The sequence below is a fragment of the Serinus canaria genome, chromosome 10, assembly GCF_022539315.1.
Source record: "Serinus canaria isolate serCan28SL12 chromosome 10, serCan2020, whole genome shotgun sequence".
Lineage (NCBI taxonomy): Eukaryota > Metazoa > Chordata > Aves > Passeriformes > Fringillidae > Serinus > Serinus canaria.
The window spans coordinates 9,515,841-9,543,077 of record NC_066324.1 but is presented as its reverse complement, the minus strand read 5'-3'; the positions used below and the strand labels follow the sequence as shown (position 1 = coordinate 9,543,077).

At 39.0% G+C, this 27,237-nt stretch overlaps 1 protein-coding gene across 5 annotated transcripts in view; it reads left to right on the top strand.

Moving 5' to 3' along the window:
- ADAMTSL3 (ADAMTS like 3) overlaps positions 1–27,237 on the top strand; it is a 170,216-nt gene that overhangs the window by 53,472 nt on the left and 89,507 nt on the right. For all 5 annotated transcript variants that reach the window (XR_007778529.1, XM_030228420.2, XM_018913899.3 and 2 more), the window contains exons 4-5: positions 21,538–21,665; positions 24,035–24,080. Coding sequence is in view for 4 of the 5 variants with exons in the window: in XM_030228420.2 (XP_030084280.1) it covers positions 21,538–21,665; positions 24,035–24,080 (174 nt within the window). In the remaining variant the exon portion in view is untranslated. The remainder of the gene's footprint in view (positions 1–21,537; positions 21,666–24,034; positions 24,081–27,237) is intronic.

The following is a 27,237-nucleotide window of genomic DNA, read 5'->3' as shown; positions in this document are numbered from 1 at the left end:
TATGGAAACTGTAACTGAGATATGGCAACATAAATTTTCACTAAAAAGCGCATTAAAAGAAGAATGGAAAGTTTATTTCTTTTGATATTTAATTAAAAGTTAAGAATCAGATGTGCAAGCTGACGGGAAAAAATAGAACATGTTTAATAGAGTTGAAATGAAATGTTCTGTACTCTCTTCATAGTTTTTTGGTTGATGTGGGATATTTTTGTTTGTTTTTTGTTTTTTCTTCAAGTTATGTAACTTTCCCCATCAGGTTTTTCATTCTTTTCTGTCTGAAGTGATGCAGCACACCTGCTTCTGATGCCCAGGGACAGCTGTTTCTCATTTTCTTCCATTTAAGAAACAAGTGTTGTTGTCATTGGAGTCAGTTGTGAAACTTGTAGGGACTTTCTGGTGTAGGTTTAGGCCTTTGGGAGTCTCAGCCTGGCAATTCTATCATTTTCCTGGGCCCTTCGTTGTTCCTGCAAGCTGTAACACTCACTGCTTTGCTATGACATACTCTGACCCAGACCCTCCTCTGTCTCTTCTGTACAGAGTAAAGAGCTGTTCTTGTTTACTGTTTTAAACATCTGTGTTCTTTTCCATCTTCTCACCACTCACAATGGAAGACAGTTCAGCTTTTTTTACAATACCCCAATTTCCTTCTCTGTTGCCCCATATCAGACACAGCTAATGAAGAGGATGACACTGGAGGCGTCACTGCTGACCCCCATTTTCCAGCAGTCAGGTATGGTCTTGTGCTGAATGAGCAGGAGGAGCCTGGTGCTGTAGAAGATGCTCTTTCTGCCCTGAAAGCAGCATTAGGCCAGAAGAGTTGCTTTGTGCTGGTGCCAGGGCTGACAGCCTTCCCTCTCCTGGAGTTCCTTCAGCCCTTTCTCCCCTGTGCCAAAGCACCTTTGTACATTGCCCTGTGAGCACAGCTCTTATGATGAGACCAAGATTCCTTTCATGTTTGTCTCTAGGTTGGACCTGCCTTAAAATCTCCTACAGGTAGTAAATCAGTTCAGCTACCCCAGTAAATTTCTCTGGAGAGTAGCCAAGGGAAGGAATCAACATGGTTTATAAACTTTCAAAATACATACTAAGTACTTTTTCCCTTAACTTGGTGATTTACTTCTATTCATTGTTAATAAGTTAATGTGGAGAAACATTGGGTTTGGTGCCAAAAATCATCAGGAACATAACCCAGAGCAATTTTTAAGGGCACAGCTTTTAAACAAGCTTCTGGAAGAAGCATTATTTGACAGTACCAAAGTGAAATAACCCAGTTTGTTATTTTAATCTTGTATCTCCACTTCTGGTGTTCTGTCTTGTGGATGATTTGCATTCAGCTGAGGCTTTGCCTGATGGGTTACCATAAATGGCTCAAAAACAGATTGTTCCACTTACATACAGCAATTTTTGTGTGTAATTAGAATAAAGCCAGGCAACTTTCTGAAATACCTCTTTTCACCTGATTAAACTTGGACTCATTGTTCCTGAAATAAAACAGTTGGCTTTTTAGAAGTTCATGGGCTTTTTCCCTTCATGAAAGATAGGAGTCACTGTTCTTTGAAAAAGGCATTTTTTGAACAAGAGTATTTTTTAAAAATTTACAGGAACTCTTGTAGGGGGGAATTTGAAATTAACTGGTTTTGTATATGTATTTTAAAAATATTCAATCCCAAAGTATGCTTTGAAGAGCAGTGATGGTCTTGGTAATAAAGGGGAAAAAAAAAAGATTTGATTTTGCTCTGGCTTACTTTGATGACTAGGGAGAGACATTGTAGGCAATTGTACAACTGATTGTTCATGGAAAACTGAATACCATTCTTATACAATTCATACTCTGAATGAAGATTAGTATCAACCTTGGTAATTGACTCAGAAGTTCAGCTGAAGTTTGGGAAGACTGAGCCAATACATTCTGGGTGTATGCAGAGCAAGAAAGCAAATAGCTTACTGGAGTAGTTTATTTACCCTTGTCAGATGAAAAGAACATGCAGCAAATAACTCAGCAGTGCAGTCCCTGATGTGTGGCTCACAGCACAAGCACAGGAAGGATTATTGGAGGCTTTCCTCACTGAGCCTTTCCCAGGCTGAGTGTCACTAGGGTATTACAGCCCTACCTCACACATGGAGAGAACACTTGTTGTTTTCACCATCTTGCCAGACAGTCGTGGTGCTTTCTTCTTCACCAGTTTGCCCCAAGATGTGCTGCTTGCTGGAGGCCTCCAGGGGGGTTAGCACCATGGTCTGAGAGGCTGCAAATCTCTCTCACCTCATTACTATTGCAGGGAAGATGTGGATGATGGAGAGCAGACATAGCTAACCTTTGAGCACGTTGTTTGGGAAATCTCCTTTTTTGGGCTAGGATAGGGTCTTCTCCTGATCCAGCAGCATGACTTAGCTAAGGCTGAAAACCAGAACAGGCAGGACTTGTAAAAGGGTTTCTTCTGTCTGCTTGTTTTCCTACCATTCTGGTGAGGCCTCACAGCAAAGTTAGTGACAGATGCTAGTGTGCCAACCCTCTTTTATGGGTAAACTGGTGTTACATCACATCACATCACTCCTAGAAGAGTCTTCACAGCCCAACAGCTCTGCTCTGGGGCTGAGTGAGCTTGCTCCTGGTGGCTGCAGGGTAGCAGTCCATGATTGGAGTGCTGAAAAAATGAATGTCAGAATAATGCATTTTCAGAAAATGCATAATAATCCAAAGTAAATCAAGTTCATGGCACAGAAGTCTAGGTAGCAGATAACTGATAGAAATTTCCTGTGTGATTCCCATCTCTGTGGGAGGTTGCTGTACATTATAGAAGTAGAAATGTTGGGTTTTTTTCAAAAAAGCACATAAAAAAGAAGGTTGAAAACAGTTTAAAGAAAATAAGAAACATCTGTCTTTCTCCTCACCCTTTTTTGTGTAGGTTATTAGCCACTTCCCTGCTAAAACAGGTTGTCATATTTTACTTTTTTTTTGTGTGTGTGTGGGGGTTAATGTGGAAAAGCACTGGCTGACTGCAAGCTGTTATTGCGTTCTGATTTTTGTGTGTGATAGCATTGGAGAGAAGAAATGAAGACAAGAAGCTTACTCTTTAAAGTTTATAACCAAACTCTGAATCTCCAGCTTGGTTACTTAGGGCAGCTTTCTTCAGGTTTCTTTTCCAGCTACATTCTTATTGACCATTTTAGCTGCAGTTAAATATTGCCCTTTAGCTGATGGTCATCTTGGATCAGGCTGGAGCAGGTCTGAAGGCTATAAAGAAGAGCAGTGAGGCCATTGTACCCTTGGCAGCTCTCCAAAGGAAGTATTACACACTTGGCTTTCATGCCCTGATATGTGAGACCTCGTGATTTGACTGCTTGAAGTGGTAAAACTCCAAGTATGATTTGAAGTACAGTTGGTTTTGCATTGGGCAGCACTGGACTGTCTGTGTTAGCTGCAAGGGATGTGTTGCAGTGATATTATTCAGTGTCTAATTAGCACTTTCTCTCAAAGGTTATTAACTGGACTATCTCCAGCTGTTGCTTTACTTAGGTGGGTGCCACATCCACATCAACTTGTGAAACACAAACCTGCCTTGTGTGGGGTCAGGATTGGTTGCACATAATCTCACTTATTGTTTGGGAAACTGAGTCAGGAAGTCATTTATCCAGACAACATGTAGCTGCTCCTCATCAGGCATCAGAGTAGGACCCCAGATCTCCTGTCCCAAACACTTGTCCATGCTGCTGGTGTGCTGTCACCTAAAGGCAGCTTCTCTTCACCGGGATATTTGAGCTTTACTATGCTTCGATGCCCTCTGCTGCTCTGTTAAAATACTGCTGTCCCCTCGCTGTCTGTGGAACATGGATACTTTTCTCCTACACTTTTTTTTCCCCCTATAAAGTAATTGGCCTGGTAGTTCCCTTGGTGAGAAGTTGCTAATAACAAGGATTAGAGTAAGGGACATAGACTGTACTGAAAATTATCTTCTTTGAAGACATTTTTTCACTTCTGAAATTCTGACATGGCTCAGACTAAGGTAATGGGGTTTCATTGATTTATGGCAAGAGTAGATCATATATACCTACATAAAAGTAATTTTTATTGCTGTTTTCTTAAGTTTCTGCCTATACAACATATAGGATCTGATATTCAAAAGTAGACAGATTTCAGATTCCTGGAATCAGGAGCTATAAATTTTGGCTTGGGAGCTTGAAGTCATCTATGAATTGCATTGTAGATGCTTATTCTTTTCCTGTGGTTTTGTTGGTTTTGGTTTTGATTTTTTCTTTTGATATCCCCCTCCTTTTTCTCTAAAACTTTTTGTTTTATACCAGTTAGTGTGGTAGATCCATCCTCTGGTTACTCCTGTTCTCTAGAAAGAAGCCTTAAGGCTGTAATCCATTAACCTGCACATTTTGCTGTGTTGGGAGCCTGTTGTTACTGTATGATTCCAGCTGCAGTGATCTTCGTGTTAAAAATTTGTGGGTTAAGATTCCCTCTCGCAGTTTCAGTGTCTTCAGTGGTTCTTTCTTGCTGTCAGAAACAGCCATAATAAAATGCTACATTAGACTTGGTTTTCCATATTATTAAGATAGTCACAGAAGTTGAAAGGAAAAGTACTATTAGGTGATGTTTGTGACCTTATGTAGAGTCAATTAATCCAGTTTTGCCTCAAGCCAAGCAGTTGTTCTTTGTGTTTTGTGTGACAATTGTGTGCCCAATCTCATTTGACTTTGTCCAATTTCAGCTTCCAGTGGCTGATTTGTCATACTGTTCTACAATTCATAGATATAAATAAGCTTCTAGTACCTGTGATTTGCTCATGGGAAGATATTTGCAATACTGTAATCCTGTGTTCTCTCTGTTTGTGAAGGTCCATAGGTAAGACGTTGTCTCGGCCCTTAGGCCATTTTTATTATTACTTTTTGGACATTCAGCTTTTAAAAAATTTATAACGATATAACAATCAAAATTGTGGGGGGGCTTTTAAAAATCAGTTTTTAAAAATCACCATTTGTAAATGCAGTTGGAATTATTTTCTTATTCTTACCGACTACTGAGTGCTCACCTTAGCTGTTTTTATTTATTAGGTAATAATTGTACCTAGTTCCTAATTCCCTTTGTTGATTCCTTAATGAGAGTTACTTGAAATCTGCCACTTATTTACATTCATACGAACCATTGATGATGTAAATATTGGTTTCAAAACTATACCTACCAGATCAAATGGTCCCAAAAGTGAAACAGTTCTATAATTACCACTAAGCCTCCCAGCCACACCTGATATCAGAGTGGCATCAGGTTTATTTGACAGGATTGCTTCTCTGTTGATGTGCACAGAAAAGTTTTCTTGATTCTCTGCTTATGCTCTTCTGTCTGTGAGAAGCTCATGATTTCCCTTATCTGTATGGAGCCATTACCTTGGCACAGAAAGTGGAGGCAATTTATAATTCTGTTTTTAAGATAGGCTGTCAGCAATTCCTGTCCTGACCACTCTTGAGAGTATCTTATACAAAAAATAATTGTTCCTAGATTGGTGATTGATGTAGCAGAACTGATAAAAGTTGCATTGTTTAAAAGTGTTTATAAATCACCCTGTCCATATGTTCATTTCCTGTAATCTGTCATTATGGTTTCAAACATAATTGTGAGAGACACAAAACTGGCTTCGTAGCACTCAGGAATGAGCTTTGCTTCCATTTGGTCTACGTTGAAAGGTGGCTCAAAGCAAAAATTATAATCCTGGAATAGCATGTATGTTACAACAGGATATCTTTGCTCTGTGGTTTTGAATTACTGAAGGGCGTAGTCCCTCTTCAGAGTTTTTCCCTAGCATTGCTGGGATTTATGCAAAGTTACTGGGCCAGTTCAAGGGATTGCTTGGCAGAGAAGACCGTGTTTTCTTAAATACAATTCTTTTTCTCACTTGGGAGGTTAACATTATGACAAGCTGGGTTTACAGTCAGCGTTGAGTGGGGATTTTGGCTCTCTCTGACACAGATGGACTACTAGAGCACTGTGTGGTACGATCACAGCACAGAGCTCTCTGCTCTGCTCCTGAAGATGCTTCCCAGTTTCTCAGCTAGACCCAGAAGCTGAATGAGGGAGCAGTTATTGCAGCAAGAGTGAAATCTGAAACACTCTCTTCATGCACAGGTTTTTGCACTGCAAGGGATGGAAAAATGGTTTTGGAGAAGCAGTCTAACTTTTACTATCTTTTAGTTCTTTGTCAAACTCAGCCAGGAGCATGATGGAGGCAGAGGTTTACTCTGTTACAAAGTGCTCCTACTTCAGGGCCTTGCTAAACCAGGAGAATAGGTAGAGCATAAATGTTTTGTAAACTCTGTTTGTCCTTGGGTACCCAATCATGACTGGCAGTGAGGTTACTGACCTCCAAACTGTGTAGCTTTTCTTACAGTTAAAGATTATTCCTTTAAAGAGCCAAAATAATGCACACAATATTGTCCTCCAAAGCTGCCACTCATTCCTCCAGAAGTATTGGTAACTGTCTCCACATCCTCTCCAATTTTCCTTAATCATGAGTCTTGTTAAGGAATCTGTTCTTTGCCAGGCTCCATCAAACTATAGGAGCCTCCTATTCTGCATAGTGTACAAGGATAACATTTGACCCAAGTATGGAAAATCAGGAAAGTATTTTTTTTTCTTTCTGCCTTTTTTTTCCTCTAGTACTTCTCTGTTGTCTGGGTGAATTTTCAGCTTTCTCACTCTGTATGAAGGGTTTGTACTGACAGACTGAGATCTTTTACTGACATCTGTGTCAGTTAAGTAAAACACTTCCTTATTGCAAACTTGTTTGGAAGGAGCAGATTTGAATGAGTTCATAAATGCAAAAAATGTGTCATATAAGAGACACATGCAAATTGTCTGTACTGGGAGATTTGATTTTATGAGCTTAAGAACTAAGGAATCGCTTGGGTTCTGAATTAAGATTTAATAAAAATTGTTAGCTATGCAATTGAAAAGTATCCCTTAAGTCCAGTTCAGGATGTGCTTCTTTCTCTCCATTTGAAAAATTGGAAAGAAAGGACATATTTGAGTTGTGTTGCTCAGTACAGCAGGAAGAGCAAATTCTATTGCTGGTGTTATAAGAGGTCAGTGTATATGATCAGCACATCCTTCTTCTCAAGCAGCAATCAGTGCTTTATTCCTGTTTTTCAGCAGGCAATTTATTAGCTGCTTCAGGTGTTATGTTCATGCAATGTATAAAATTGGTCTGATGGTACACTTCAGTGCTCTTTGATTTGTCAATCCCTTTATTAGCATTTTAAAGTTATAATTTTAGAAGAGATTGCCTTTAAAAACATAATCAGCTTTACTGTTAATGAGGGACTTTCTCTTACTTGGGCGAATTGTTGGTAGTGTCTAAACAGTTACATGCCAGCAAAATTGTTTTTTTGTATTTTCCCTCAATGCATCTCTGACTTAGATTTGTATTCACTTTGTATGTGTGCAGACACACTTGAGATCTGCTTTTAATTACTGGATAGGATTTTCAAATCAGAAATGCAAACACAAGCACACAGCTTTTTAATCATATGTAAGTCACCTTTCAAAAACTGTCAAAGAATCGTATTTTTAGAAGGCTATTATTTGTATAGACACAAGTAATGCAATAGCTCAGTCTTCGAGATTATGAACATGGTTATGATGAGAACATTCTTGGCATAAGTCAGGAGTATTATATAATAAGGAAACAATGTCTTTTTATACTTTTCTTCCAAAACATTCCCTAGTGAGAACTAGGCAAAAAAACCCCCATAGGATTGCCTATGAATAGATCCCCTTGCAACATGATAACTCCAGCCAAATTACACAAAGTAGATTTAAAATCCTTCTCATGTTTTCGTACTTATGTTTTAAAACCCTCTGTTGGCATCTAATATGAATTCTGATTGTGTAACTATAGGACCCAGACAAACAATGTATAGATGGTATTAAACTGTCCCTCCAGCAGTATGGGTGCCTAAAAGGCAGGAGACCCAGATGTCAAAAGCAATAAACTATTTGAGTGAGGTAAAATAAAAGCAGTGGGTTTAATCTGGATTTACCTGGTGGCACAGAAAAGCAGTGCTGAGGCTGAGGAAAATGTCTTTGGCTCAGTAGTGCTATAGGTTTGTGACCGTGTACACCACGAATGTAAAGTCTGACTTAAGGTCAAATCCTCTGTAAGGCAGCCTGCAGGAAGGTCAGTGACCTGCTGTAGCAAGAGGTGTCAGAAGGGCAGGGGAGGGACTGGCCCCTACAACAGTTCAGATTCAGACACAGATGGGTGGTGGGTGGTTAGCCCTCCTCACTCTCTTGGCTTCCCCTGGGACTTTTGCAGCTCTCCAGGATCACACAGAACACAGCCCAGTATCTTGCACGTGGCCATGTGCAAATGCTGAGAGCTGAGATGAAGCAGAGTGAGGATGAATGTGGCTGGAGCAGCTGCTGTCTGTGTTTATGATGTTTCCTAGTGTTTCATGAGTACTTTCTAAAGAAAGCTGTTAATCCATGGTCGCCAAGAGAATGAGAAAATATATTGGTACAATAGGTGGTATTTATAGTGCAAATGAGGATTTGGGAGTTCAGTTAATGATCTAAATTGGGCAGGGACTGTTCATCAGCAAGCTTAAAAGCCCCAAAAGAGAAGTAGCTTTTGGGTGTGCAATATATCTGTTTCCAGACAGACCATCTGGGAATAGGTATGTATAGCCAGCCTCCAGAAGACAGAAGACTTGATTCATCCAGGCTGCTTTTATATTAAATAAGAAACACAAAGCTGATTTGTGATAAAAGAGTAGAGCAAAACAGTAGTTAGATGATTTGAAGGATGCTGCCTAAAGTGGGAAATATATTGTGAGATAATGTGTTTTGGAAGAGGCCTCCCTCTGGCAGGCCTGAACCAGGACACACATCTTGGAAAGAGCAGACAGCTGAGTGATGGACCTTGTCTCTGAGCCAAAAATGAGACATTGCAAGGCCTGTGGATTAAAGCAGTGGAGGCCTTTTGTTACTTTTGTGTTCTGAGTCCTGATTGCTTCTTTAGAGTAGCTGTACCTTAGCCCTTCTGCCCCACCACAGTACAGATCCAAGGGAGGATGACTCTGAAGTCACCCTGCTCTATGCTTGGCTTCCAGGCAGGGTCAAATCCAAGTGAGCTGTTCCTGGTGGGTATTTGTCCAGCTTGTTTTTAAATCTATTTGTTGACCAGGATTGCAAAGCCTTCCAAAGCTAGCATTTCCCTATTGTTGTAGATAGCTTCCCTTACTGTTTGTTATTCTTATCTAGCTGCTGCTGTGGCTTTGAGCATACAAAGGGGAAAGGAGAATGAGATCACAAGCCAAATTTATACTTTTACCATTATCTCTACAAAGAGATCTTTTTTGTAGAGATAAAGAGATCTGTTTGTCATCTCTACAAAGGCTAAGAAGCTTGTTCTTTATTTTTCAACCCATGAGTTGCTACTTAGATAATTTTTAATAGAGTTGAATGGTGTGCATGGAAAAACAATGGAATTTATAGATGGTGGTGCATCAGTGAGGAAAATCACAGGTGCTTATTTGCCTTTGTGCTCAGCAAAATAAGTATGATAAACTAGTTATGTTGTGGTCTTTGAGTTGACTGATAAATGGTGAACAAGACCTTTTCTTGAGGAAAAAAAAGGCCTCTTTTGAGGATCTATTTTAAGAAGAGAAATAAGTAATGCCATAAAATGTGGAACATTTAAAAGTGTTTGAAATTTGACAGTGGATAAACTCGCATAAAATCTGTTAACTGTGTGTTGTGGACTGCACAGCTCATTGATCTCCTAGCTCTCTGGAAAGCTTCACTTAATTAATTCAGCTTTATATATTTCAGTGGAAAAAATGTGTGCAACCAAGCAGGAAGTTGTTTCAGGCTTTCAAAATCAATTTGAATATGGAATATGGGAAAAGACATAAAAGATATCTCCCTCTTTCATGCCAAAAAAAAAGGAACTTTGCTATGCTAAAGATGTTGAAAAAAAAAGACCATTTAAATCTATGTGTGTGTGTGTGTGTAAAAATGTATTCTTAACTGGATCTTTTTTAAGGGTATTTGAAGAAGCATAATTCTAGAGTCTAAACAAATACTTTATAGCCAAGAGAGACTGGTAAAAGAAATGAAGTTGAGAAAAGTATGTAAGAGATTTTTCCCCTCTTCTTTGATCTTTATCTGCCCATATGTGTAAGAAATCACATCCCCATCTGTAGTTTGGCTGTCTCTCACATGGAATTCAGGGGTTCTTGTAGGTCCTATACAAAACCCAACCAAATGAGTGAGATACTTTCCATCAGATTCAATGGATTTTATATCAAGCTTTATTCTCCAAGTACCTGACAGTGATAGTTTGGTTATCGTTTACCAGAGTATAGAGCAGAATTAAAAACAAAAAGGGAATTTAATGGTTAATTTATTTACACAAAATTTCCTTAAGTCCAAATGCTAATACTAAAACCCAGAACCCAGAAAATCCCCCAAACTCCTCCCTTCTCCAAACCCTTCAAATACCAGCAACCAGGGAATTTTATAAATAGATCTTCTTACCTTTACTACAAAAAATTCTTGCGGAAGTCCTATCTTGGAATAAACTATTCATTAGTTGGCTTGGCAGAAGGAACATAATCCAAATGAATGAGCTGCCAAGAGTATTTTTAGTGGTTTTATATGTTGCCCATTCAAATCTTGGAAAATTTCTTCAGAAAATTGGACAAACTGACCACTCATTTTTATGGGCTTTCACAAGATCTAAAAGTGAAAAACAACTATTGTATTTAGCATCTGTTAATGGAGGTTTCAGGCTACAGAACTTGAGAAGGTACTGCTGGGAAGCTAATACAATAACCATAAAATATTGGACTGATAATAGGAAACACTGGCACTGAACAGATATGGAAAGAGTCATGCTAATATTCCATATCCAGGCCTGCTGCCCTGTGCCGAGTGCTAAAGATACTGTGCTGAAACACACACAGTAGTAGAGATCTGGAACGAAATCAGAGTCAACTCAAGATAGATGAAATTGTCTTTTTCTCCCATGAATGCAATTCATTGGATAATTCTGTCTTTGGAGAATTAAAAGCCAGGAACTTGGACACAGAAGAGAAGCAAGTTGTGCTAACATTTTTCCAAATGGGGAAATAAATGTCTTTACCCCACATGTGTAATTAAGCCCTCATCTTCCTTTATTTGAAGTCAGTGGCTTTTTCTCTTGCTTCTTTGGGAATTGGATCTAGACCTGTGCTGCCATTGTAACTGTTCCCTAGACAGGTTATTTTCTCCCCAAGCTGGAAGCTAGACAATCAATAAAAGGAAAACTATTCACCAGATATCAAATGAGTTTCAGTGGATTATATTTTATTTGACTTAAAGTGGAAAGGAATGACAAGAGAATATTACATTTTTAATCCCACATAAAATACATTTCTGGGAAACTGTTCGCTGCACATGGACTTTTTTTTTCTCAGCAGCAGTCTTTTTTTGACCTGTACATAAGTTATATCCAAAAGTTGCCCTCAGAACTTCTGAATGTTGAGGTCTTCTGCAAGATGAGATTTAGGCAGAAGATTTTTATTTTTGGGGGTTTTTTTTGGTTGGGTGGGGATTTTTTTTTTTTTGGGTTTTGGTTTTTTTTTTTTTTCATTATCTAAAAACCTCACAAACTTCTCCTGACAAATTTAAGTGTTTTGTTGCTTGTGAGGCAACATAGCTGGAGGAAGCCTGAGATGTCAGAGTTGGTACAAGCTTTTGACTGTGAATAAGCAGAGATCAAACAAAAGTTACATCTCTGGTAGAACAGAAGTAGCTTCAGGATCTGTTTGACTGGTGCAGGTGCCCACTAAGGAGGGTTCCCAACAGGCTGCCCTGTGTAAGGCAACCCCTTCCAAACCATGAAGGAAACTGTTCTTCAAGGACAGGAAATCAGCTGGAGCCAATGGAGCTGAGCAAACTTGAAAATTAAAGTTGTCTCTAAGTTAAGATGAATAGTATAAGAAATACTGAAATTTTGATTTTGAATCATTTATGCCACTGCTTAATATAACCCAAAGATGAGCTCATGGTTAAAAGGGCAAGAACTGCTTTCTCTGAGAAGATATCTCATCTGGCTAAATTTGATTTATGCCACATTTGAGAGGCACCATGATCAGGCTGACAAGTTTTAGAGTTACTTTGGGCAGAATTTCAGTGAGACTGCGTTTCAGTTATAGGCTTAGTAAATCTCCTTCAGTATATTAATTTAAAATGGCTCTTTAAAAAGTGATATCTACCTTAAAAATCAGGGGTAAAAATACATTAACATAAAATAATTCCTTTGAAATTCGAAAGTATGAATATGTCTCCATTTATAGAAATAGAAATTAGGATTTTTATAATTGCTGTCATCTAAGAATATGGATTTAATATTTTTCCTTTTGACATTTGTTCTGTTCCCTGCTGTATCTGCTCATGGTCTGTGATCTGTTTTGCATTATGTTTATAGAAATATTACCATTAGAAGTGCTACATGTAGTATTAAATAGCAGGGTGAGGCAGGAGACATGAGTAGAATCACTTGTTCACAACTGAGGAGTTTGGATGCCTTGTCTCAGTGACAGGGTATAAATACCTATAATCAAATTATTCATCTGGCACTATGGATAATCCTGGTATGGAACTGAGGCAGGCAGGAATGCAATATCCCAATATCCAGGGTTATGAATATTGCAGATTATAGATAGACAAAATGCACAAGAAAGACTTTCCTACACTGGCTGCTCTTGCTGCAGTTTATTCTTCTGTCAGTATTTCCCCTATAAACTCCTTTTATTCATAGGCTTGGCATTTAGCCATAAAATTTTGCTCCTAGCAGGAACTTGGCAGACAGTGTCTCAAGTTAGGAAAATTATTTTAAACAAATTTTTAAAATGTATGTATTGGGGCTCTTTTAAAAGTTAGAGGTGCAGAAATTTTTTTTCTGAGAAAAAGGATTGGTTTCAGTGGGGTTTTTTAATTGTAAATTCTCTAAACATTTTCCTAAAAAACAAACTAAAAAAAAAGTTGCAACCAAATAGGGAAAACATAACTTTTCTTTCAAAAGCATGTGTATGAAGGTACTGTGCATAGGTGTCAATGACTTGTGTATTTTTAAGTGATGGTTTTTAGGGTTTTGCTTTAAATCAAATACCTCATGTGTCACTGTGATGGAATAAAGCTTGTTTATGATGTTATAAACTATTAGGGAAATAGCATGCACAATATGTAATTTTAAATGCCCACACTCCCTCTTGATTTACTTTTCTATAACTTGCCTGTAAGTTTTGTGCACAGAGTCTTGGAAAATCAGCTCTTCAACGAGTTCAGCACAATAGAATAATTAATAAGGTTGTGTGGGCAAGTGGTGCCATTATGTCAGTCTGCTGTAGGGTGGGAGTGCACTGGGGTTGTGTGAGCCTTCATGGGAGCACAACAGCCTTTCCCATACTTCAGTTTGCTGTGGTAATCTGGGCAAAGGCCACCTGGACCACCACAAATCAGCAGGAGAGATTTTGAGATTTTTGTAGCTCTTACAGCTCACTTGTAGGCTGAGAAAAAAATGCCCCCATGCTCTCCCCTGCCACTTTTCTGCTAGAGTGAGCTGTAAGTTTGCTGCCTGGCTGATTGTAGTCTAGAGGGTCAGTCATTGACAGCATTCCTGCCATAGCTCCCCTTAGCCTGGAATGACTTCCTCAAATACTGCCAAGTGGGTCTCCATCAAATGGACACATCAAGAAGGACAGGAGGAGTCCTAAACCAGCACAGGAATTGTATCTAAAGGACATGGGTCTGTAATAGCTGCCTGAGCCTCAGGAGAAATGCACAGGGTTTCTTTTTGTTTGCACTGGTTTTTTACGTGGAAAGCTTTATTTAACAGCATTGGAAATAAATAACCACAGAAGTAGGATTGCAATTTCATATGACATCAGAATATGGGAAAAAAAAAACCCTGAAAAATCTTTCCTCAACAGGAAAGATTTGCATGTTTGAAAGTGGCACCAATGTGCCCTGGTGTGATTTTTGAAAGCTGTCGGTCCTCTCCTTTTGCAGACATAATGTCCACATTTTAATATGTGTTTCTTTTGTTTTTCCACTGCATGCACTGAAGTGAGACACGTTTTAAAAATTGCATGGTAAAGCATTTAAACGAACCTTCATTTGGATGTTTGCAAATACATTTAATAAGTTAATTCAAAAAAAAATAATGCCAGATATACTTCCCAGAAATTGGAATCTCTCTTTCTATTATGCACCGGAGGCATTCTGCATGTTGGACTCTGGCTGACCTGTCACACTGTTTGTGCTGGATGGGGAACATGTGGTGTGCTGTGTGAAGGTGGAAAAACCCACTGCATCCAGGTGCAAATTTTGACTATGCCTTCAGTAAAGCTTTCATGCATTATTACTGTTTTATGGACTCCAGGAAATAGAAGGACTGGTGGTAATGCAAATTTTTAAGTAGGCCCAGAGATAATTGACATACCCACATGTCTTCAAGATTGTCTTTCCCCTCACACTTTGTACCTACTGTGCAACCCATATTGGAAAGGGCAGTGTTTGGAGCTGCAAAACAGGAGGTGGAAGAGCCCTACAAGGTGCATGAAAATCTGCCTTTGGGCACTGAGAACAAATTCTCAGCTGTGCTACTCTCACAAAGCATATTATCCTTCTTCCTGAGGTCAGAATTTCATCTGTACAATGGACATAATGCATAACCTTTAAAAGCTCTCGTGTCTGTGCCAAGTTTTCTTTGCACAACTACATGCAAGGGCTGAGTATTTAAATACCATATTGTGGAGAATGTTTTCTAATTGATGATAATATATAATTTATTTTTTTTTAAATTCTAGGATATAACTTCTAAGTTCTTCATGAAGAATGTTAGTATAATCAATGGTTTTTTTAAAAAAAGAATATCATGTTTCTAACAAACATTATAAAGCATTCCATTCAGTCTTTTTTGCCCATTTTAAAATTCTGCCTTTATCTCTCTTCCAAGCTCTGCCAAGTGTTTGCCTCAGGCTGGCTACGGAGAAAGTGGGCAAAGTGTGCTACAATTTATATTAGCTTATTGGTTGTGTTTCCTTTAAGAACCTCTGTGTGCTCTCCAGGGTCTGTGACTTTGGAGCTGTTTGCCAGCTACACATGCAAATCTTCAAGTTCTAATTCTCCAGACCACTTAGAAAAGGAGGGAATTGAAGTGATGCTGAACATTTCTCAGTGTAGTTTATCTTTCAGATGGGGCAGATTCAGAGGAATGAACCTGTATTGAGAGTTCAGATTTATACATTTCCATCTGTGAAGTCACATATACTTTTTAATCTTGGAAGACAATTAAAAACTGGAAGCTCATGGAAAAGTTTTTAATATTTTTAATCCTGGGCAGCTCTCCTGGATGGTTGGACCTAAAAGCTGATTAGAGACTTGGTCTGCCTCCCTATCACCAAGGGTAGTGAATAGCCTTTTTCCCTGTTCTCAGGAGAGTGTCTTCTCTGTCTTCTACTGGTGGTGAATGTGGGACAATATTTACCACTGCAGATAAGCAGATCCAGGGTTTATATGGCTCTGGTAGGGCAAGCATGAATGTAAACCTGGGAAACTAACTCTAGATTTTCAGGTGCATTGCCAGTGATGTAATATACCATTATCTGCAGGATGTGCTTATCAGGATTTTAAAAAAGGTTTCTCTTTTTTCTAGAGGTTTTTCTGTCAAAGTAGTAATTTATGAAATATCATCCAAGAAAATAAACCAGTTTGCTGTTGTTCAGAGAGGCCAGAGGCAAGTCCTTCTCTTGTCAAAGTCAGCAATGGAATGAAAGGGTACCCTGGGACTCTGATGTAGGTCACCAAATCTATCAATAAAATAGAGTAAAATAGAATTTGTGTAATTCTGTTTGGAATTTGGAGTTTTTCTAAACCCATCTGAAAAATGTAATTAACTCAGAAATTGAAAAATAGCAACTTTAATTATGCTTTAAGTACTTCAATCCTGATTCCTTTTAGCAGGAACATGTAGGTGCTGTCCTGAGCAGCTAGATGCAGAAAGAGCTGTAGGTGTCAGGTATTGCAGTGCAGTTGCTTTCTGCTGGGGCTGGTTAGGGAGGGATCCACGATTTCTTCTCTGTGCCCACAAATTCCATGTTCCCTCTGTTACTGCTCACAAAGAAGGAAGGAGGGGATACAGACTCTTCTCAGTGCCAAAAGCCTCAACTAGCTCATAGGTGCCAAACAGCCAAGCAACATTTCATCCCTTCCTGGATGCCAAAAGCCTCAAGTATCCCTGCTCCACCTGCCAAAACCTCCAGCTCTGTCCTGACAACTCCTGCAGAGCAGGCCTGTGCTGTCAATGTGAAATTTTGCAACACTCTGACAGTGGAAAAAATCTGGATGCAGTATAACACTGAAAACCACGCTGAGATTCGCCTTCAGTTCAGGGTGAAGATGAATTGTGCTGTAAATATTTCCTGTGTGTGACACTTGTGCATGCTTTATTCTCCGAAATTTGAATTTATTCAAAACTTCTGTAGAATGAGGATAAGTTGCAGAATTCAACACTGAGAGGTCCAAAGTCCATCTGAGCCCCTAGATGTGTTTTTTCATGTAGCTCAGTAAGTCCATCAGTTGCCTTTCGGCCGCTTCCTTGCTGTGATTCACCTTGTTACTGAGCTTTACCAGCTTGTGTTTCTGAAATGCTCTTGTTATTATGGGGCACAGGTTCCATTTTGCAGTGAGTTTGCAGTGCTGAGGCCAAGTGCAAGGAATAGGTAACATAACAATTTAAATGTTAACAATGTTAACAACTTAAAAACTAAATAATTCTAAACATCTGCTTAAAATAGCTGCATTTACTCCCAGGTGTTTTTTATCAATTGGAAATAATGACGCATTGTTTTTTCTCCAGGATTTAAAAATTCCAGATAGGTTCATTTTAACATACAGAGTAATACATAATTTACTTTGGTACATGGAAGTAAAAGATTTATTAAACTCAATGACATATACAGTGCATAATTAGGTAATATATAATGCACTCACCAATGGTAGAATTATACCAGGAAATGTCTTGAAACCTGTTTTAAGGAAACAACAGGAGTTTTTAAGCTAAAAACAGGTAATGCAAGATCTTTTATTAATAATTCTTATTTGTCTGGAAATATGTTTTGGCTGTTTTATTTAGTCGCTGCCACAAGTGAAATAACTTTTCCTAGATCTGTAATCTGCATTCTGCACTTCACTTAGAATAAAAAGTAGAGGTGTAAATCATTATGGTATGTGACCTTAGCAGTGAAAGAGATTTCTAGTGCAGCTCGTTTCAAAGCTCTAGACATAACAGCCAGAGTTAGAAGTGAAGGATACAGTTCTGAGGCTGAATGGCACATGCAGTGATTATTGCAGGTAAATACTTGTTCTTTCCTGCTCATGCATACAGTCATCACTGCAATTTGATACCTCCTCCAGCAAGTGTGGTGTCTGGAAACAAGGATCTGGGAAATGCATCAGAGAGCTCCTCAGGCAGGATGTGTTCCCTTCAGTGCCATAACTCCTTGCACTACCTCTCTTTGGAGCTGCTGCAGGTATGAGGAGAAGCAAATGGCACAGTGAAGAGCAAAATAACCTCGTGCTTTGGAGGACTCTGAAGGTCAGGACAGTGTTAATAGTATTTATGGGTTGTGAGAGTGGGAAGAAGCAATGAAAAGGAAATGCTTCATCTCTTTTCAAAACACCATCAAGGATGAAATTCACTCCTGGGAGAAGGGCCAGCACTGAGCTTTGGGTATTGCTTAATTTAGGCCTTCAGTGGTGCAGAAGTGGTGTTTATACTCTTCAACAGTTTATACTCTTCCCTGGGCTGAGTTTAATCTGAAGAACCTAAGTTCTGTATTTAATTATAAGAAATGTATTATTAAATAGTAATATGCTATAACTGTGCCAGTGTAACTCCTTTTGGTGATTTTCTTCTAGAATTTGGCAAGCCTTAGTGAATTAATACAAACCAGTTTAGTAAGCAGCTGTGAGAGCAACAAAAGCACAGCCACCCAGAGAGCTTCAGTGACATTGGCGTAATAGCAGGTGTATTGGTAAATATTCCTCCATATCCAAGCCCTTACTTGAAATGCCAAAGTCTTATTTTCTGGGCCACATCACTTTAATTTCTTTGAATTTCTGTGTATCCATCCAGCCCCAGGGGTGTTCTGTGTACCACTGCTACATCTGCTGCCCAGAGCTTGCTCTGAATCTCTTCTAGAACCTGACAGAGCTGGGCACCTTGCCCTGGGGAGGTGCTTAGGGGCTGTCACAGGGCAGGATTTGTTGATGTGTGCATGGCACAGGGACTGTCACCTGGGGACTCTGGCAGAAGGATCTGTGTGCCAGGTCTGGGCATTTCTTTCACTGCACATACTGCTGCTGTAACTCTTGTGTCAAATACTATGGGGCTTGCCTTGTGTTTGTGTTTAAAGAAAATTGTATGCTAAAAACTCTGAAAAAAACAAACATTTAAGGTATCAGGGCATTTCTGTTGAGAAGCTGAATCTTTGTTACACTGAATGCTAAACATTTACATATCCAAGCCTTATGTAATAGTTGTCTGAATAATAATAAAACTGCATAAACTGACCTTGGTTCTCTGGCACCACTTCTCCTTTGAAGTCTGCATGACCAAATTCAAGACAATTATGTCATCCTTCATAACAGCCAAACAAAAGTTTGGCCAAATAATCTTTTTTTCTTCATCTGAAAGCGCTGTGTTTGATTTTTGTAATGTGTGTCAATGTAGCTGTTGTTATTTACTGGGTGCTACAAGTGACAGTAAAAATCCCCTTGTTTTGGAGCAGTGATCAGCCCTGTTAACATCTGGATTTCATTTATTTTATGTCAGTGCCCACTTCTGCTCTACTGGGTTACTTTGGGTAGTAGGTTGCAAGGGGAATATGGCCTGAGACCTCATGCACACCAATAATTTGCAGAACATGGTGTTACAGTATGTGTTCATATGTGGCAGAAGCAAAACCAGAGCCCTGGACAGAAGGAGGGAAACTGGCAGGAACACTTTCCCCTCTGTTCAAACCTACCAGTGCCACACTCCATTAAAATTCTCTGTGGAGAGCACTGTCTCTGTCACTTAAGGGTTGTCAACACAGAGCTCAGATTGCACATCACTGGCCCTCAGACCTCGAGGAAGCCTTGGCAAATTGTCATCTCAGTCTTTGAGGTTCTGTCTATGTCACCAAGTGCTTCAAAACTCAAGCGTTTATTTTCCCTTACCCCCTGATTCAAATAATCATTGTCTAGGTCCATGTTTAGTGTTGTGACTTTTTTGCTTTCAAAATGAGTTAGATTAGGATGAAATATTTTGAGTCTACCTTTATCATGTACACTAAATTTCTACAGAAACTCTGTATAGGTTCTGAGCTGTTGCTCTGACTGCAATGTTTGCATCTCACCCTGTGTTCACAGGCGGTACAACTCTTCCAGTGACATGTGTTCCCATCCAGCTCTAGGTAAAGAGCAGCAAACAATCTGGGTTGTGTTTATAGCTGGTTTAAGTTATTTTATCTGGATTCACTGCAGCAGTTGTGGCTTCGTGTAACATCATGGGTGCACATGTGCATGTCCATGCACACAGCTACGTTTGTGCTGGTAAATAAATACTTCCACAATGAATATGCAGAATATGTGTTGCACTTCATCTGTTGCAAAATTAAGGCACTAAAGGCAACTCTTCTAATATGGTTCAATTTTTCACTGCTGAACCATGTTAGAATTATGACTGAAGACAATAAAGACATGAAAAACTGAAGTAAAGCAAGCTGGGAATGCAGTCCTGATGTACAATAATATTCTTCTGTGTCCAATTGCAATTAGCTCTCAATCTAATTCCTAAATGAGTTTCCAAGGCTTTGTTGGTGTAAATCATGATGTTGGTGATCTTTATTTTACCTCAATTTAGTACCATGGTGAAGACAAATGTAATGTGTAGAGTTCATGAAACCAGACAGCTAGTAAATCAATATTATTTTGGTAGTAAATTACTAAGTCAGTGCAAACTGCTTTTAACTCTTTCCCATGGGACAAATAGCTTGAACTAGCTGGAGCTTAAATCAACACTGTGGGCACTGAATTAGTCAATGATTCTAAAGAAGGCTTTGTTGGCATAAAGTTCTGCTTTGATCGCCATAGTATTTACAGCTTTTTAATTAGATACAGTTCAGAACAATGGCTTTTATCAAAGCAGTTTGGGAGTGAACAACTGGGCTTTGTTTAGAGCTTTGGATGACATTCTGTCTGTTAATATCATCTGGCTGGTTTTAATACAATTATGAAGTTAGGATTATTTTAGGCATTGTCACTGCTTTGTCAAAAGAAACTAGCTATTCTAAAAAAGAGTGGCATGTGTTGCTTTTTTAATATCACAAGTTTAGCCATTCCTCAACATGCTAAAACCCAATCATTTGCTTTGACTTGCAGAGAACAAACTAATTTTGCACCTATAAATTCAAAAGAACTGACCCTCTTGTTCATCTTGATTTATTTTCAGTGCTGAGTGACTTGTTGGAAGGGCTGAGCTTTTTTTGTCAAGACTGGAGGCAGTTGGTTCCATTTTCAGTGTCAGACATCTCAGACTTGGCTTCTGATATAAAGTAAACCTAGCATCAGTGTGAAAATTCCTCAGGGATCTTGGCAGAGCTGGGCTCTATCATTTTTGGAATGGTAGATTGGCCTAAGACTGCTTTTAAAGCTTTACTGTAAGCAATTGTAAAATTTCTAAATTTATAAGAGCAAGAAAGTTAAAAAGCCACTGATGTTTTTAGACCAGCTTCTGCAATTCAGTGTTCAAATAGAGATGCTTATCCTCTAATAAGCCATTTGTTGTTGTTTTTTAACAAGCTGAGCACTGAAGTCAATGAGAATAAAAGTTTGGCTGGAAATAGTTGTTTTCTAAAAGCTTGAATTAAATTGTCATGTTCTCTCAGTAGTGATTCTTTTGGGGCAGAGTAAATACTGGTCAATATTCTCTGCCACCTGAGCAAAATTACTTACTGCCTCATTCTTATGCACAATCCGACTTTCATAATGGTGCCAAAAGCCATTACTTTATGTTAATGGTATTTTTATGTGCAAACTATCACCATGGTGGTTTGAGAAATTGGTGTTTTAATCTTAAACTGGGTGTAATATAGGATTCTAAAACTCTTAATTCCGTTGTAACAGGCCCATCATGTGTTTGAACACGATGCCTTGTCTGTGTGCTTGAGGCTTTTTGGATCCTACACAGCAAATTGGGCATAGAGGAGTTGGGAACAGCAGCATGTTTGGGCACAGCAATGCTTTGGCAAGAGGCAACAAAACATCTACACTGGACCTTCAAAGGCTCTGCTTTTCCCTCCTGTAATTGTAATGCATTAAAATAGTTAATTTGAAATATGGTAAATAAGCAGCAAAGTAACATAATTGATACTATTAATGCCAAGCAGTAAAATATACTCCAAACAATTTTTTTTTCCTCCTTTCTGTCTTCTTTTCTTTTCCTTCAGAACTCCAGAACCACCCGCTCGGATGAAGATAAGGATGATTCCTGGGATGCCTGGGGGGCCTGGAGTGATTGCTCACGGACCTGTGGAGGGGGAGCCTCCTACTCTCTGAGGAGATGCTTAAATGGCAGGTAAGCCACATGCAGGTGTGGGGGGGGTTCTTCTGCAGCTCTGGCACATTTCCAGTCCTCTTCTTGTTGCTTCTGTTTCTGAGACTGAGTGCTGTGTAAGACAGATCAAGTGTTATAAAATAGTGCCTTTAATATGTGTTCGTAATAGACAAATAAGTTTAACTCTGACCTTGAAGGTGGTGTGAGATATGTTTGTGGAATGGCAGGAATTATTTATTTGGTATGGTCACATAGAGAGGGGGTCCCTTTCACTGTAGTACAGATCAAAGGATGAGTCACCTGTGTACAAATTAGCCTGCACTTGGACATGACTTGACAGAATGTGCTGCTCATGTGGAGCTCTCAAATGCTGCTTTCTGCTAGGGAAGGAAGGACAAGAGGCCATGGTCTCAAATTGCACTAAGGAAGATTCAGATGTTAGGAGGAGTTTCTTCACAGAAAGGTAAGATTAGACACAGGGATGGGCCCTCCAGGAAGGCAGTGCAGTCACTGTCCCTGGAGGTGTTTAAGGAAGGACTGAACCTGGCACTCAGTGCCATGGCCTGAAGTGACACAGTGGGGTTGGGTCACAGGTTGGGCTCAGTGATCTCAGAGAGCTTTTCCAACCAAATTGATTCTCTGATTCTTCCCTGCCAGCTCTTCCCATGCAGTGGTCCTGATAGCTGTTTGTTTTCATGGAGAAGCCTTAGTGTGACTTGAAGAGAGGAATACATGCACTGAAAGCCTTTTACCTCAGTGGTAAAACTGGACTAATGTAGGACTTGGTATTCCTTAAAGCAGGAGTAATGCACTAGGGCTGTAGTCAGGCAAGAAAAGATCCCAGACAGCTTTGAGGCATCTGTGCTGGCATCCATAATTGCCTGTTTCACTTGAATTATTCTTAAACTTTTTTAGAACTGATGGTTGTGTTTACATTTTTATTTAGTTGAATGTAGTATCAGCCAAGTCTCTTTTTCTTAAAGAAGGCTTGGAGTGTGATGTGATACTTAAGGGCAAACTGTATGAAATACAGAGCTAAAGATGACTGATAAATCACTGCTTGTTTCTTTTAGTGAAAAATTGCACAAAGATCTTGGAGAAAAGTAATAGTTCCAGCAAAAAGCCTTGATATTCTACCAGTGTGTTAGGGACTGTGAAACAAGCTCAATAAATTGTAGCAGTATAAATTCCACTGTGGTTTTATTAATATTTTTAATGTGCTCCCCTGTGAAAAACATGTGTTTTCCATACCTTGACAAATGCATAGTTTAAAAGGTTTTTTCTATGTTTGATTTTTGTAATCAATGTAATGTCTGGGAAGCACACATCTGTGAAACAAAGTTTTCACTTTTGTGTGTATCATAAACATTTTTAATTTGCATGTTGTGATGCAGTAAGTCTTGCAAAAGATTGGGAATTTGAGACTTGAAATATCTTGAGCTTTAACAGTTCTGCCTTCAGCTGAGTTGAGCTCTTTCTTCAGGCATTCATTTTTTTTTCCTTTTTAAATGCTATTTTTCATTCTCTATCAGACATTATTAAAAAATTGTTATTTTCATGCAAGAAGAAGAAAATTTAATCAGAGATGTAAATTGTCCGTTATATGTTCACACATTCTTTAACGTAAGGCGCATCTTTTTGTTATGAAGGAATTATTCCAAAACACTGTTCCTGATTTTAGAGAAATCACTAATTATAATTTCTTGTCCAGATATTTGAAATATGTTTTAAGTTCTTTCAAAGTCTTGATATTGCCATTTTTAACATAGAAGAATATCTCACACTGTGCAAAAGTGCTGGTTTGTTAGTGAGAAGTTTGGCAGAGTGTATCTTTAAAAAAAGTGTGAAACCCAGCCTCCCCAGATTTATGAGACCACAATAAATAACCATGACTCTATTACATGCCTTATATTTCAGCTACTAACAACAGACTGAGGATCTGAATTGCCTGGATGTCAGGATTCACATGCTTTTCTTGGGCACATTTGCATGTAGCCCATGAAAATTCTGTCTAATTTAAAATTATGAATCAGATATTCTGATCTTCTTCTCTAGGTCACATCATGCTTATTAGAAATAACTTGGTTGCAATCAGCATAGAGCAGGCTTAGAGTTGTCTTTTTCACAAAATAAATGTGGTTTTCATAAGGTTTGCAGTAAATTGGGCTTACAGGGAAAGTCACACGTTCTTTGCTGAGGAGAGACAGCAGTGTAAAGCTGAATACCCAGATCCCCTTTGTATTTAAACCTTGCATTTTGAGTCCAGATTATGGTAGGGCAGTAGCAATAAAAGTCTAATTTTTGAGAGAATAACTAGCTGTAAAACAGGCAAGGTTGTGTTTTGCTATTACACAGTGTAACCATTTTTACTCTTTTTTTTTTTTTTTTAGGAACTGTGAAGGTCGGAATATTCGATACAAAACCTGCAGTAGTAATGTGAGTCTGGCCTTTAATCCTGTTTTACTCATTCAAAAAATGTGTTAAAGTTTAAGAAATGCTGCTTCTTATTTAAAACCTTATGGTGCATAATTTTCTTTCCATCATTATTACCATTTTTAAACATTTCAGTCTGCATGACACCATGAGGTCTCAAATTTAGACTTCCCAAATGGACATTTTCTTTTGAAATTATAGTGCCAATTGTGATTCAGAATGTTTTATATCACTTATTAGGAGAGTTACACATTTTGGAGGATTAACAGATCGATTCTCATCTTAAACTAGCAAATGGTTTTCCTGGGGGTGCTGTCTTGTAGATGAAGCGTTAAACTGAGCTCTGGAACATTTGTGATCATTAGTGATATGGTGACTCTTCTCATGTGAACAAAGAGTGCCTGGTCCCTTTCAGATCTTAAGTAGGATAATGACTCCTTCTATTCCCTCTGTTTGCCTAAACCCAGATCTTTACATGTCTGTGTGCAAGAAGATGGACATTGAGGTGCACTGGCACAGACAATGCCCATGAGTGGGTGTGAAGCTGGAGGTTTTACCATACTGTTGCTGTGATGCAATCACATTTCGTTTCTATGGACACGTTTTATGAAAACCATTCACGTGTACAGCAAACCTCATTGTAGTTGTGCTTTGTGCTGTTTAAACAACTGCTGCCCTTCAGCCTGAGTACAGGCTGCCCAAGGTGAGCAGCTCAGCAGGACTTTGTGGCACCACAGGTCTACATATGTGTGTGCAAACACAGTCATGCAGGGTGGGTTATGGTCTGCACTCAGCCCTTGCTTGGCTTACCTTACAGTGTTCCAGGAAAGACAGCAGGCAGATAAATAATTAATAATAGTACTAGAAGGGGAGGCCTGAGTTTCCTATGGGTTGAGTTGTGCCCAAAGGTGTGTAAGCTCAAGTGATACTCAGCCATTACCAACCCCATAATTTCTGCCAGCAGCAGGCAGCTGTGGAGTGGGACATGTTCTCCTTAGGAGGCTTGACCCTGGAAGTTGCCCAGTAAATATTGAATCGGTGCATCTCCTAGGAGAACTGCCCATTCCTGCTTTTCAGTTTGCCACACCTACAGAGTCTGCTGTGCATTGGCTCCTGCTGTCCTTGAGAACAAGGCTTGCTCACACCTTGAGCTGCTCTGCACTCCACTGCTCAGTGCTGGGTGGATTTCCCACCACAGCAGCCGAAGTTCCTGCTGGCAGAAACCAGTGGAAGTGATAAATGAATGAGTCCCAGTGCAAGGAGAAATCAGATTCTGGAGACAAACCCTGTCCCTTGCCCTTTCAGAAGAAAAGGCCCAGCCGCTTGGTGTGTGAGCTCATAAACAAAAATGCTACCTGCAAAAATACCCTGATGTTTAAAATCTGTGTGATAAATTAGTAACTGCAGCCATTCAGGATGTAAGCAATGAACAAAATTCTCTACTTATCCACTGCCTGTCTAAATGTCTGTTTGTATGCACTGTATACAGTAACCCACCTCTGAGTGCTGGATCCTGTGCACTGCAGCTTCCTGCAGGAATACAGAGAGGTCACCCCAGTGCCCCTTGTTCCTCCAGCACCAGGCCTGGGGGACTGCCCAGGGCATGGAGAAGGGAGCGTGGTGAGCTCAATCTGGCCATGTTTCCTGCTGTCATGTACAGGTCTATATGCTTTTAGGATGTCTATTGTATTTTAGAATAGCTGTGGGCACTGTTCATTTTAAGATTTATGCAATAGAAATCTAATGGAAATGACGGCGCTTTATGCTTCATCATAGAGAAAATTAAGATGATTCTCATATCCTCTCTGAACTCCCAGAGAGTTTATCTGAAGTCACTGGAGCCTGTTTTTTAACTTGAGGACTTATTTTAAAGCGATAAGTGGCAGGCGCCTTGTATGTGAATCTGTTTGAATTTATGATGATTCAAATGTTAATTTCCAGACAGGAAACTGCCTTTACAGTTCTGCTTTTGGGGCATGCCTGAAAGGGATCGGGTTCCCACTTCAGTTCAGATACAGTCAGAATTTCTCAGGAATGGTTTTTCCTAGATTATGGGTTAGATAATGAAGAACTCCTGAGAAAAATATATTTAATGAGATTTCCACTGTTAATACAGTTGATCTCTGAAATTGGCATCCCTGAATTCGAACCCCACGTTAGATGTGAGTTAACCTTGAAACAGGACCTTACACCTAATGTAAATCTGAGACTACTAGGCCAGTTTAGTTTCAAATGATATAATTTTCCCAAAAGCATTATTTCTAATCAAGGCTTCTCACTTTAGGAGTGAAATTGTAGTTTGAAAATTAAGAGTTTATACTAGCTTCTTTCCATATTAATAGGTATTACTGGTAACCACATGAGACATTTGGTATAAATACACAGTGTAAAGCTGTCTGCAAATGTAATTTTGCTACATGATACATTACACCACTAACATCTATATTGGGGAGTACAAATGAAGCACAACTTAATATGTGTGTCATTCTAATGAAAAGAACAAGAATCATTTTACCAGAAAATTGGTTTCATGTGGATTTGTAATGGAATAGTAGTAAGTTCATTGAACTCAAGCATAGTTTCAGAATAATATTAGTGATATTTCAATCAAAAAATTAATTCAAGGTCTTAACAACAAAATATTTGCTAAGATTAAGGTGTATGTATAACCTGCTTATCTTTCTATCATGACTGAGATGCCAGGTGCTCGATTTCCTACAACTGCATGTGTGCTTTCAGCCTTCCATGTGGAGACTTTAGAGAAATAAACTATCCATTGTATGTTGTTCAATGAGATTTTCAGTCTTTCTTGCACCCCTCTTTTAAGTTTCAGTTTTTGTATATAGTGTTACATTCTAATGCTATGATGTGCACTATGTGGAAGTGTTTAAGTTAATCCTTTAGGGTCCTATTCAGAGAACAAGTTATTTGGGCCATTTCCCCATAAATTTCACATTCTTGTGTGCCAAAAACTCACTTATATTTTTGCCAGAGTGATTCTTCTACAGTCAGAAAAAACACTGTTTTGTAAAAGGTAGCCCCATGTTTAATTCCACTGTAAACTTTTATTATATGCAAATAATGCTCACACTTGTTCAACAGATTTATCTGTTACTGTCCCAGCATCCACTTAACCAGCTAATTTACCCCATTCAGAAAA